Source organism: Cupressus sempervirens, chromosome 4 (assembly GCF_028749045.1).
Source record: "Cupressus sempervirens isolate cs-2001-9-10 chromosome 4, ASM2874904v1, whole genome shotgun sequence".
Taxonomy (NCBI): Eukaryota; Viridiplantae; Streptophyta; class Pinopsida; order Cupressales; family Cupressaceae; genus Cupressus; species Cupressus sempervirens.
This window is the reverse complement of record NC_143121.1, coordinates 510920706-510935169: the sequence shown is the minus strand read 5'-3', so window position 1 is coordinate 510935169 and position 14464 is coordinate 510920706. Positions and strand designations below refer to the sequence as shown.

The 14464-nt window shown below is 33.7% G+C and overlaps 1 protein-coding gene across 1 annotated transcript in view; it reads left to right on the top strand.

The window, feature by feature from the left end:
- Nucleotides 1-11564, top strand: part of LOC149562179 (CDK5RAP3 protein homolog) — a 115532-nt gene extending 103968 nt beyond the window's left edge. Inside the window, exons 9-10 of the mRNA XM_089825726.1 lie at nt 1712-1844; nt 11132-11564. Coding sequence (XP_089681852.1) covers nt 1712-1844; nt 11132-11248 — 250 coding nt within the window. The 3' untranslated portion in view covers nt 11249-11564. The remainder of the gene's footprint in view (nt 1-1711; nt 1845-11131) is intronic.
- Nucleotides 11565-14464: the final 2900 nt, after the last annotated feature.

Here is a 14464-nt window from a genome sequence, read left to right as displayed (position 1 = left end):
GATGAGATACATTGTGTGGGTAATGATTCATATGTGTGTCTCGCATTGTCCTTCAATGACTTGGAAAATAGCGTCATCCACTGATCCTCTGCACAAACCTCATAGACTATGACCTGCTAGCAGTATTTCCTACTCTGAATTTTTAACTGGTTTTCTAGTTTTAGCATCCAACATGCTTATTTAATAATCTAGAACCATAGCATTGGCTGTAGAACCATACATGTGGAGATGTTATACCTATGGCTTTTATTAAACCATGCTTCCTTAGGATTCATTTTCTACAAGGCTTTGCTTAAGCTTTGTTTAGTACATATACTGCCATATGAACTACCTTATCTCACTATCTAAAGGGCGTTTTTCTATATCATGCAATATGCCATCTGCATAGTTATGTGATTCTTCCTTTGAACAACCCATTTTTCTTGCGGGCTCAAAGAGGTGAGAATTCTCTCCGCACCCCTCGTTATAGTATTCTTAGTTGTACGGAAGTAAACTCTCATCCTTTATTTCACTTTAGAGATGTAGTGTGCCTGTTACGGTTTTCTACCAGATATTTGAACTGAATAGGGTTACTAAATTCTAAACCATTAAAACTTAAACAACTCAGGGAAATAAACCAACATTTTTTTTTGGGAATGATCATCAATGAGAAGAAACTATCTTGCCAATGATGTTGTTGCTGATATTTTCAGTGCCTCACAGAAATCAGCATGAATGAAATTCAGAAACTCTCTTTCTTTGGGTGTGCTTTTTTGAAAAAAATGGGTGCACTGGATGAACTCCTTGCATATATATCTCTTTCCTTGAATAAAAGTCATCTTCTAAACCATATCAGTTTTACTAGGTGTAGAAAGACATTGAAAGTCCAAATGGCAATATGTTTTGTGCCAAAGAGCTCTAGTGCTATCTTCCATTTTAAGAGTATCTAGTCTCTCCATCATAGAGTCAACAAGTTTATATAGACTTGTTTACTCAATACCAAAGGTAACCTCTCAGTTCACTTTCACATTAGAAACAATGCATTTGTTACAACTGAAGTTTACATAGATGTTCAGGTTGTTACGTGATCTTTACACAGGTTTAATTCCCTTCGAACCTTTGTGCTTTCTTTGTAGTGTTAATGCATTGAGAAGTATGTTTGTGGATGTTTGCTCAAGAAAGTTCATGTGATGCCTACTGAGAGACTGGGTTCTCATTCGTGTTCCATAGGCAATGGGGCTGATAATCCCTCAATTTAGCCAATTTAGGATTTTATTTTTAAAAAAATTTATTCCTCTTTTCTATAGATTGCGAATTTTCTTCCTCAAAAATCATAATGAGACTACAGTATTTGAATGGGAGCATGTTCCTTGTTTCTTACAGTTAACAATGCTACGGCCAGTTGTAGAATGCCTTGTTTGCTAAGCTGTCCAATACTTGTACATTCTTGATAATTTAATTGTATGTTCTTGACATACACACTTTGAACAAAGTGGATTTTTTAAATACATTGATTTAGGTATATTGCTTGTCATGGACCAGTGATTGGAATGTACTATAATTATTCTTGTGTATATTTTATAGTTCATTTTTTGTTGGTTGGTGCACTTTCTTTTACGTTCTATTTGCTATTTTTAGTTTCTGTTCTATTGAGTCCTATTAAGGTGGTTTGTTTATTTGCAGAGATTGATTTGATGCCTTTCTATAAAGTAACAACTCTTGTATGTTACAGGTTTCTGGATCGATTGGAATCTTCTCTTGTACAAAAGAAGCAATATGAAGTGAAATTGTTAGAAAGTATGAAGGAGTTATCAAAGAGACGAATGGAACTGCGGGATCAATTATCTTCATCATGGTCCAAGCAGGTGATTATTCTGCGTCCACCTCTTGCGCTCTTGTTGATATAGAGCTGGGTATATTCTTGTCTTTTTGGAATGTTAAGAGTCACAATTCTTTATGGCTAACTTTTGAGACAAGAAAGAATGCAAAAATGTTTTCAATACAAAGCATGATGTGTCACAAATCAAATGCATCTTTTTCACCTTTTGCCATGGCATTTTCTGATATTTTTTTGACAAATTACATAACTAAGTCAGGCTCAAAATGCGATTAAACATACAATTGAATCACTTGGAGGCTTAAATCAGAAAAGCCTTGAAAAATTGTGTATTGATAATAGTTATATACCAGTACAATAGTTATATAGTAAGAAAATATGGAACTGTATTAACTAGGAAGTAAAGTATAGCAAGATATATTGAATGCAAATGAACATAATTGAGAAGTTTAAACATTCAAAACAAGCCTAAAATAAAACAATTTCAAAAAAATCCCAAGTTTATGTTTGGTCTAAATTTTAGAGGTAGAAAGACCTAGCAAGAAATTTCATTAATTACTAGTTATGATCTATGGACTAGAGAAAGCGAGGCCTTACATCAAATCATCACTAACAGATATTATTATTAGAATATTAGTTTAATTCTATAATAAAGTGTGCATGCTTCTCAGCAGAAAAAAATATTTTCTGGAATAGATCGACAAACTATATGTTAAAGATCTTTTGGAAAACTGGGACTTAAATGAAAAAATAATGGATTTAAAAAGGGTATGATAATGCAGAAAAGAGTCAAAAACTACATGTGTTTGAAATTTAAAGGCATTTCTATAGTATAAAGGTATAGAAAAAATAAAATAGAGTTTAGCCCATGAATTGTCCAAATGAAAAGTTTGTGTGAAATAGCAGAATGCAGTATATCATGTAAGCTTTCGAGTGAATGACTCTTTGATGAGTTCTCATAGCAAGTTTACAATAAAAGATTTTAATCATATCAGATTTTTCAATTTTTGTAATCCATGATTTAGTGCTTATTGTTTTTGGATATAGATTGTCTGTGAGTAAACCTCTAATCTTGTATGATGTGAGTGGATGGTAAAATGCAACTAACATCTCTGCATTCTAAAATATTTATTAATATCAAAAGAATGTTTAACTATAGAGATATAACACTATCATATCAAAATCTGAAACCTTCAAAAACTTAGCAACACCCCATAGAAACTACAACAGACATGTTTGAATCCAAGAAGGATAAAGGAAAAAAAAAAGTTTTATCACCAACAAATTCCCAATTATGAAACTTCACAGATCACCGAAATAAAAGTGCAATAAATCAATACGGTTGCTGTTAACATTAACAATCTGCCACCCCACTTTGAGATTTTTGTGGAGTCTCTAAACTTGTTGGGTAAAACCCACTTCAAACTTTGACAAGGTGAGTTTGTACTTTGTAATTTCCGGACAAGGAATATTGAGGAGAGTTGACAAGTGAAATTTCTTCTTGGAGTTCAAATACCATACTTGCTGCATGGTTTTAGGGATCATCAGTTTTGACTTCAGAAAAATTCATAACCACAGCTATAGATATAGTGCTGCTTGTAGACACCTAAATTTGATTACACCGCTTTGGTAATCCTATTTAGTTATCTCTAAAGGCATCATTAATTAAATTCTTATTTAATTAATCCTTTGCCATCCCCTAGCTGATTAATTTAATTAATCATCTATAGTCCTAATTGATAAATCAAATAACCTATTATTTATCAACTAATCCTATTTTTCTATCTAATTCCAAAATCCTCATTTATTAAATAAATCTATTTGATAAATAAAGCCCTCAAATAACCTCTAAACTATCCTAAACCCCCTTTTTAGCCTAATCCACCCCATCTACCCACACTATCACCCACCCTCATTGAATGCCATCCACTTGCAAATCTCTAACAAGCCTAATCTAATCCTAAATCACCTCTAATATCCCCCCAACCTTGTCACATTCCCTAAGTAAGCTTAAGACTTTCCTAAGCCAAACAAAGTCAACAATCTCAACTCCCTCCAAAATATCCCAACCACTAAGCTTTGAATGCTCTTACAAAGGCCATAAAGACTCTTACAAGCCCATTCATTGCTCTTACAAGCTATTTATGAAGGGTCTTTATGAAGATATTATCTCTTGAGCCTCCTTTGTTGACTCATCCATCCCCTTGCCTCCATCCACTCACCCTGTGACATGTGTCACTCCTTGGTTGGTGCTAAACAAACACAATCCATGTGCTCCCCTTTGAGTGCATCCTAGCCCTCCTTAATCTTTTATCTCTCCTTGCATCTTAACCCTCCATTCCTCAAGCCCTTAGCCTATAAATTGAATCCCCTCCCAAGCCATTTCATCACAACCTTTAAGCCAAAGTTATAATGCTAGTTTGAGAAACAAAGCTTTTAAACCATACCCTTATAATGCCAAATTGAGAGCTCACAAGGCTACCAATTTGTCATTACCCATCCATCTCCATTGAAGCTAGTTTTGAGAACCTTGAGCATACATACCAAATCTAAGCAAATAGACTCATCCCTAAATCAAGTGACCATCCTCATTGGGAGAGCCATTCTATGGCTCATATTCTCATTTGTGGGTTTCACTTTGTCTCTCATATATGTTATGATTTTTATGCTAGTTAATGCTTTGTTCTCTTAATAGATTAGTATTTCTTGCTAACATATTTCTCATATACACTGCTATTGCAAGAAATTTGGGCATGTGAAAAATGATTATTAGAAAATGCGATATGATCAATCTCACAAGGATATGTGTTATGAGGACTAGTATGTCAGGCTTATTGCTTATGCTAGTCAGAGGGATTTTATTTCACTTGGAGATGGCCAGTTACATACAATTGAAGGCTTAGGTGATGTTGAAATTGCACTTATTGATGACATGAAATGTTTAGAAGAGAATAGAGAATATTGGGCAAGTTCAAGTCTTCACAAAATTTACTCTCTTTTTGCTAAACTGTAGAAAATCTTAACATTCCAATTTCATTTCTTGGTAAAGACTGCCTTGTTTGTGTTGTAAACTAGGATAAAGTAATTGCTGAAGGCCCTTGGCAAAGTGGCATGTACAAATGCTTGTACAAACTTGTTTATCTTGTTTTACATGCTACATAGTAGATATTGTGATTTGGTCATAAATCCAAGGAGGTCAAGGCAAGAGCTGGTGTTGTGTCACCATTGATAGACACGAATTTTAGTTCATGGGGTGTTCTGATGCATTTACTTTTGGGTGGTTGGTCTCCTATTGTATGTTAGCAAGGCAGAATTGAAGATGTCTCCATTTTGGTTGGATATAGCCCATATAGAGTTCATTTCCTACGACTTCATCTTCACAAGATTTTCTTGCTTTTTCTTAGAGGCCTTAGTGGTACAACACATAGTGAGCTTGATGAGGACTTCACCAAATTAGATGCATCACCTTAGTAGATAGGCAAACCAATTGATAATTTCAATCAGAGCATGTTCATCATATTTTGTTGTGGCATATCATTATTATATGCTTATTGTCACAATGGTTGCTTATTGTGATTGAGTGAACGATGAAGGAACAAAACATAAGATGCAATGGATTTATGTAATGTCCCCTTCTTGGACCTAGGTGTTTGGGGAGGTCTCATTAGTCTGTTTTATTCCTGTAAAGGAATAATGATAATCTAACTAACAAAATTAAGTTTTCTTAAATTAATGTTGAAAGCAACTTGTGTTTTATTAATTTTTATAAATTGACTAAAGTCAGGTTCAAAAAGTAAACGTAATATAAGGTCATTTTATGTGGGACTAAAGAAGTTAAAAAAAGAGGATTTTCAGGAGCTCATTCGCACCTTGTCATTTTATATTTCCTCAATGTGAAGTTTGGATTATGTGTTCAACTTAAACTCTAGGGTGAAAAACCCTACAAGTATTTAATTTTAAAGATGAAAATTTCTACCTAGTCAAATTAATCATGGGTTCACACAGGATTCATTGCAAATAAATAGAGAAACAGAGAAGCTGTTGATAGTTGCAAGTTCTAAAATTTTAGGTGCAAATTTTTGCAAGTTGATAGCAAATAATAAATTTGTAAGCACTGTGTGCAAAGGAACATATATTTCAGAGATTGCAGTTTTTTGGGGGTGCCATGACAAATGCAAATTAAAACATCAAATTTTATTCTGAGCTGAAAGTGCATCCAGCCATACCATTTGAGGTGCTAAGAATGAGGCTGTACAAGCTTAGAAACTTACAAAGGGCGATCCAAGCATTTGTTTGGAGGATTAAAAGCTTTTAGAGGCCTAACAGAACCTTGGTGGGACCCTTAGGGTCACTGCATTAGTCAAAAAAGTAGTTGCTACTCTTATCCAAGCTGTTGTACATCCTTTGAGTAGTGTCATACCATCTTAGGAATCTGGCATACCATTTCTGGAGCGGTCGTACAGATGCCAAGATGAGTTTAAATAATCAAAGGCCTGCTGATTGTTCTCTTTACAGGTCAGTGATAAATTTATCAAATAATGTTTTTTGGTAAGGGAGACAGTTCGCCATTTTAGGGGAGGTGAAAGAGAAAAGGTTGAGATGTGTCTTCAAAACCAGCCATAAGTTCATTCTCCATGCAGTTAAAATGGTGCTGGGCAAGGATTTCTTGATGGCAGATCACAGGTATAAAACAAATTCTGATATTTCCGCTGTGTTTATGGCTTCTTTGCATAACGCCAAGAAAACGAAGAAAATGGTGGAGGCTCTATGTAGAAAATTATAATGGAAAAGGTACCCGGGGGAGCTGGAAGATGTCTGGAGTAATGTGGAGGAGAGGAAGAGGATTCTATTTCCAATTGATTATTATATAATTCACTAGTGTGGCCAGGAGCCAGAAAAAATCCTTATCTTCATGAGGAGTCTGCTGCTCTCCAAAAATTCGAGCAGCAAAGGAGAAGAGCATCCTTTTCCTCAAGAGAATTCCAAATCTGTTTGTCGAAGATGGGCTGTGTGGCTGCAAGACTACAGTAAAGAGGAGAATCTGGAAGGTATTGGCAGTGTTATGGATTGGGTGATGGAGGATGATGGGTTGGAGCCAGAGGAGGATGAGGAATCAGGAGAAGCAGATCATAGGGCGTGCGGACCAGATCCTCCATAGAAAGTGAGAAAGACCAGGAGGATCACAGAAAAAACATGGCAAGTGGGAGTGCATGATAGGGTAAAAGGTTCTCTGTGAACAGGTATAATGCAGCAAGTGCCCGATTTTGTTTGTGTAATGCGCTTAATCTTTTGATACTGTTGTATAGTGTTGTGCTTCAATTTTTCTATAATGGAGTTGGTAGCAGGCTTTAATTAATATGTTTCAATTTTAGTGTGTTTTTCCTGAATACTGCTTTGCTTATGGCGGTGTTCGGTAGTTTCAGTTGGTGGCTACACTGCTGGTAATAAACTTTGTAATGTGTATATTTTCTGGATTTAAATACAAGGTTATTAAACTTCGGAGTCCTTCATATATATATTTATTAATCACCGAACACAAGGTTACATTCACAATACCCAACATGCCTTTTCTTATGAAGAAGGTTCATAAATATAGTGTCTGAAGGGGTGCGAGGTGAACTGTCACACCTGTGTAATTCCCTCGGTTATGCCAAACTGCCTAACTACCCAAGTTTCCCAACAACACAAGGGTGCAGTCCCCTCACATTATTTGAATCAATAAAAAAATTGTATTAATATTCAAATACTTTTTGTGGTTTAATCAGTACTAGAAGGAATTTGATTTCTGAGCATATCAGAGTGCAACAGTAATTTACACATTGGTCTATAATAGCTGATGAACATTTATTTCTCAGTAATTCAGTAAAGGAAATTCGTATCTATTTATGATGTGACACGTATGAAATTAGTATGATTTTTATGATAAATTTATGATTAAAAAATCTACTAGTAGCAACCCTCAATGTTTGCACTTGTCCGGTATGAGATTATATGTAAAGTACTAAAGAGTGTGACTAAATGTCAGTAAGTTAAAATAAAAGATATTGCAAGTATGTAAGGAAATTTCTTGGTAGTATTTTTACAATTTACTATATAAGATTTGACTGAAAGGAAACAGAAATTGCCACTTTATTCTCTCCAACCTCCCTTCCACCTAGCCCACTCCCGAGTTGTGACTGATAGCTGCAAGGACTCCTATAACTCAGGCATCTTGTTCAATAAAATAAATAGAATGCATCTGTGGTTTGTACTGGTTTGAGGAATTCTTTTTGAGAAGGATCAGAATAGTGTAACATGAGGTGCGGCGGCTGCAAAAAACACTGACACCTCTATTGCATCCACCACAATCTCATGATCACTCAATTTGCAATATCTTGAATGCATTGTTCATGGCATGCATAACAAGGGGTTCTTATAGATAGCAATAGTTCCTTTTTAGAACTAACAATTAAAACATCATCTTTTAGTCATTATTGCATCTTCAACTGTTTTAAGGTCAGTCCTTGTTCACGATAACATTAATGAGTTTTCATTATTTGATATATAACATGAGGTGCGGCGGCTGCAAAAAACACTGACACCTCTATTGCATCCACCACAATCTCATGATCACTCAATTTGCAATATCTTGAATGCATTGTTCATGGCATGCATAACAAGGGGTTCTTATAGATAGCAATAGTTCCTTTTTAGAACTAACAATTAAAACATCATCTTTTAGTCATTATTGCATCTTCAACTGTTTTAAGGTCAGTCCTTGTTCACGATAACATTATTGAGTTTTCATTATTTGATATATATTCTCCCAACCATGATGATATTGCATGTATAAGATAACCTTGTGACCTTTATTCCCTGCATCAACAGTTCGATTCAGAATAATTTTGGCTAGGATGGAGTTTCTCAATTTGATTTAGCCGATAAGTATATAAAATAAACCAACCTCACCTTTCCTTTCACCTCAAAAGCTAAAACCACGTGTTGTAGAAATAGTCCTTAACACACTTAGGCAAAGGGGAACTAATTGAAGGCATAGTGATCTCTTTTATACATTAATAAATTGAGCTCTCCTCAAGTGTGAGGCTTGTCAAACTCAGCACCCTTGCCAATAATGATCAAAAGTGACAAAACTCTAATAATGGTGTCTTTCCACTATGGAAAATACATCTTCAATGCCCCCTATGAATGTGTGTTTTTTTCAGTTCAACGATGGTTGCAAATTGCTAGAAAACTTTCTTCTTGTTGTTTGACTCTTTAAATAAACATAAATTTGTTTAGTACATTTCAAGTGCAAACAAAAACAAAACAACAGTTTCAAAATAATTCTTACAACTTGAACCTGTTTGGTAATTTGGGAAATGTTTCTTATATATTTTGTATTTTAGTTATATGCAAAGGGTTTTTGACATCGGTAGAATGCTATGGGTAATTATCTTTTTAGTTGATATTTATTTGCACAAGTCTATAGTCAATTTTAAGCATTTAATCAAAGCTGCCCGTAGTTTCCAGGATGGGGATGACAGGGGATTGGTGAACGAGTTTCCCGGTCAGAATTCTTCTTGCAAGATTGGGAACTGCAAGGGGACAGCTACCTAAATATAGGGAAATTTGCATATATACATTACATTCATATGAAACATGGATAAGGCATGTCATTTAAAAATCATAGAATCTTAGTGTACAACATTTCAATTTGTCAAACTCAATACTCAATATGTAGTCATAATTTGAAATTCATTGTCAATATGGATGTAATATTAAAATCTAAAATACAAAATTGAAATACACCCAAAGAACATAATTCAGAACTCATTGTCAATAGAAACAAGAACAATGACCCACCTTCCATATTGAAACACACTACTATTATTAAAGTTTGATATAGATTACTAGTGTACACATTATAGGCATAGCATTGAAATTGCTTTGGTAGATACTCATTGGCACAATAGTGTAAGTATTTGAAAATTTTAAATAACATTCCTATGAAATACTAACATAAAAAACTTTGGAAACTGTGTTGGAAGTTGACTCTTGTAGGTTTGACACAGACTAGAAATGACTGCTACTAGTAGTGGATCAAGTATATTTCTCCCAATGCTCCTCTAACTCTAGACCGCATTACCAATGATCTAAATTGGGGTTACACTGTCACACCCCTAAAACTACACCTTGAGCTCATTGTAAGTGGATTGATATTAATACAAACATGTCTAATATACAGTTTAAATTATAATATAGGTCTGTTACAACAAAATGACACCTTGATGTAACCTCCAATATTTGCCAAATCTTCCACAAGGACCCAAATCAACCCAAAACAAACTTAGCATTCATATATTGTCACAAACTGACACAAAGATGCATGTTCAAGGTCTGTAATGCACTGGTCAAACTTTCCCAACTGCTTGTAAAGAGTCTGCTATATGATTCCGAGCGTGTAGCGTGACTATAACAAGATTTTCTACTTCATGACTCTTAATGTAATGTTGCCAAATACTAATCAAATGACCCCAAATAGAAGGAATTAACTACCAAATAGTAACAAAAATTTGTTTATGGATTCAATTGCGTATGTTTTAAGCATCGAATTAACAATCATAATTGGAACAAATTTGTATTGAAAATGGATTGTGGAAATCTAATAATATTAATGTTACCAAACAATAATAAGCATGTTAGGGCAAATTTTGGAGAAGCAATGTTTAATATTAAAAAGAAAGTTTTATAAAAGAAATGTGTTTTTTGAAGTGTTGATTAGTCTATCTTGTTGAGGATGTTCATCCATCCTAAGGATGTCCAAGGTGTCCTTGACTATCCCTAGGACATATAATCATCTCCAAGAAACTTTCACAACGTCCCTTGGTTATTGGAATGTTGCCTATGAATTTTCAAAAAATGGGGATGGACTGGTGGGGACAACTTTTAGCTAACCCTAAGTCCTATAAATGTTTTCAATACAAGGACAAGGTTTTTTAAATTTGGGAATGCATCCTTAGGTAACAACCTTTGTTAGTGGATTTTGTTTCTTCTTTGTGAGTTCAACTCTTTGTAGACGTGTATCTAAAATTAGGATTTAAAAAATTGCTAATTATCATTATGTACCTATGATGATTGTGTATATATAATTACAATAAATATATTTTGTAAAATTGTTATGCTCTTATGAAGATTTGATTATTTTATTTATAGATTAGATGATGTCTTCGAAGACAATTTTCGTTTTATGCAAGATCTAATGATCACGATTTATGTCTTTTAAATGTGATAATTTCTTTGTTATGACTTTTAGTAATTTGCTTCTTGTATGTGCAGGAGGCTGTTATTTCAAAAACTAAAGAGCTCAAAATGCTGTGTGAAAAAGATATTTCAACAATGTTTGATGGAAGGCCTGTTAATATTATTGGAGAGATCAACAATTTCCTAAGTTAATTGTAGATGGATTATACATTTCCCGCTTTGCAGATTGTCAAATGTAGGAAACAGGAAGTCAAGGATGGTGATCTTAACCTCCTTGGGTCTTATATATGCCTTTGTAGATACAACATTAATTATAAATTTTGCGTTTGCTAGTTTATTCTTAATTTCTTTTTGCGAGAGAACTAAAACAATGAGTGCAAAGTATTTTTTTAAAGGATATAAGATGTCAGTGTTGTTTCTACCAAATGCCCCTATTGTACAGGTTGGAAAAGATTTGGCCAATTTTTATCTTTGTCTATTTATGGAAAAGAACATACTTTACAACCAATTCTATGGACCAAAATGTTTAATTTTAAGTTTTAGGTTGGTGAGATATTGAGCATATGAATAAATTATCTTGAAATATGAGAAATCTTAGATTAGCAATATTTGGACTAAAAGAGGGGTAAAAGTCAATTAAGACAAAAAGAGATACAAAAAAAAGAGTTCAACAAGGAGCTCTATCCTGATCAACAAGGTCATCAAAATAATGAGATAGATTCAGGGGTAGCTGCTCCCTATCCATAATATTCCAATCTTGAACATGGTTAGAAGTCCATTTGGCCAAACAATTGACAACTGTTCCACTCCCAAGTAAAAATATTAGATTAGCAATATTGATATCTATATATTTTTTCAATTATTATAATAATTAAAAAGCAAGATTATACCTATTTAATGACTTCTAGTTTCCATATCCATATTATTAAGGAAAACAATTTTGACAAGCATGGTGTATAAAGATATGAAGTGAAATTTTTGTTTGAAAAGATAGTTTCATGTTGCATGTTTTTCCTAACAATATAATTAGTTAAAAACTAAGTAGTAATTATTTTTGTATTGTTTTCATTTGTCAACATTGTTCTTTATGTGTGAAATGAAATGTTGACAATTTACGCTTCTATGAATTGCAAACACCCACCTTTGTTGAAATAGTTTCTTGTTGTAAAGGGTTTTAACTTTTGAGGCCCCTTCAAAATCTATTTTCTTGTTGATGAAAAAAATATAGTTTTATTGCAAGAAAGAAACATAATCATTTTAAGGAACCTATGGAACAACTTTTCAACATTCCAAGATTTTGCAAGAAAGTCTTGGAAATATGGAGTCACACTTGTACTTATTTTATGAAAATAATGAAAAAGATACGTAATTTTACTTAACTCACGACTCCATGTTGTTCAATCCAAAATTTCACAAGGATTTGTAACTTTTAATTATGTTTGGAGGCCGATGCATTGTAGAAATAATCGAGTTGTATTTATACATTCCTTACTATTGTACCCTCATATAGTTCTATCCATAGGCATAGACATCCACATGTATGTTAGAATGTTTGCCAACATGAAGTATCGAACTATCTTTTAATAGGTTATGTTATAGATGGTATTTAGACTTAAAATGTACTTAAAAAAATTAGTTCAAAAACTATGCTAGAGAAATACTAAGGTTGAGCGAAGCCTTTGATAAGATGAAACAAGAGCAATCATACTACTAACAAAATATATATGGAGGAAATGCATGGATAGTCACTCTCTTTTGATGCAAACCTTGTCTAAGAAACAAAATCTTAATTATATAAGAGTATTATTGGTCTCATTTTTTAATTAACCCTAAACTCTAAGGTTCTTATTAGGTAATCAACAAGGTGGCTAGTGTTATCAAACATGGAGATGTCTTTTGCATACGTGGGGTGAAAAGGCCAACAAATAAGAGGAACATTGATGCCTTAATACTTTTAGCCTTATTGAATTTAGGAGGTTGTTCCTAGGCATTTTTAATTACAATAGACGAAGGATGGAAATTGAACCCTAGATTATGGATTTTTATAAAGCTTTGACTAGTACTCTTTGATGTATTTTGTGTTGATGTTTGCAACACAAGCGCTCAGGATCAAATAACCAATGAAAACAACTTACACAAGCGGGTGGTCTCTTAAATGGTGGATGGATTAACTTATCTTGATGCAAAGACCTCTTTTGGTCTATCTAATAAAAGAAATAAAAGGTTAGGAGTCCAACTAAAATATGTTTTTTTGGGTTCATTTGCCACCTTGCAATATTACTTGTCGAGGGGGTGTAGGATCTTACCTCTTTGGGCCTTAAACAACCAAGGGTTACAACGCAATAAATGCTATATTTCTCAAGAAGTGAAGACTACAAAATTGCAAGATGAATTACAATGAAGAAACTAATTGCTTTTGTAGAAAGTGATAACCCTAAAAATATGCAAAAGATATCTGAAACTAAAAATAGTACACTAGAACTAGATATGAAAACTAGAAGTATAGGATATTCACAATGTGCAAACTTGAGTCTAACTAGCGTAGACTAAATTAAATTAAGGCTCAACTAACTAAACTTAAGGTAGAGCATGAATGTGCAAACATGTGCTCAATCATGAATCATAATATGCATGCAATTTTTTTATAGTATGTGCTCAATTAATTATTGCATATGAAAAATATGCTTAATGCAAGTAATACACATGCTCTAACACCCCTATTAAGTTAAACTTAGGAAGACAAAAAAGCATGAAATGCATGATTGGGCCCTAATAACAAAATGTGTAATTAGATATCCTCGTACAATGAAAGCCTTTTCAACACAAAGGAAATGAGATAAATCATGTGGGAAAAATCCCCTTGCAAAAAAGAATTGCAACTACATGAACTGTGTACGATCATCTTCTCAGACACAAGAAAAGTGTGCATGATTATCAAATGATACCTACCATAGTGCTAAATGATGGACCTCCTTTGAAACCAAGATGATCAAAATCAATCTAAATGAGTGTCCCTAACAACACTACTTAAACAATGAGAAGATGACAAACATTCAAAAACTTTGTCATTTGAAGATATGAAAGGCATCAACCTACATGAGTGCCTCCAAATGATACTAGTCGAACAATGAAAATATTACAAATAAAAATAAAACTTTTGTTAATGAAAATGCAAATGACACATGAATTTGTATGAGTGACCCCAACGACACTACTCAATCCTGCAAGGACAAACTGCTCATCAATAATAAAGGTGTCTATTGTCTAAAGAATTGATCAATATGCAAACCAAGCAAGCATTAGTTGAATAATAGAAAACACTCCATAATGCTAACAAAGGAGAGACATGATAAGTCCACTGAAACTATGTGTCACTAAGGAGAAGAAAGACAAGGCCCATGTAGAAAG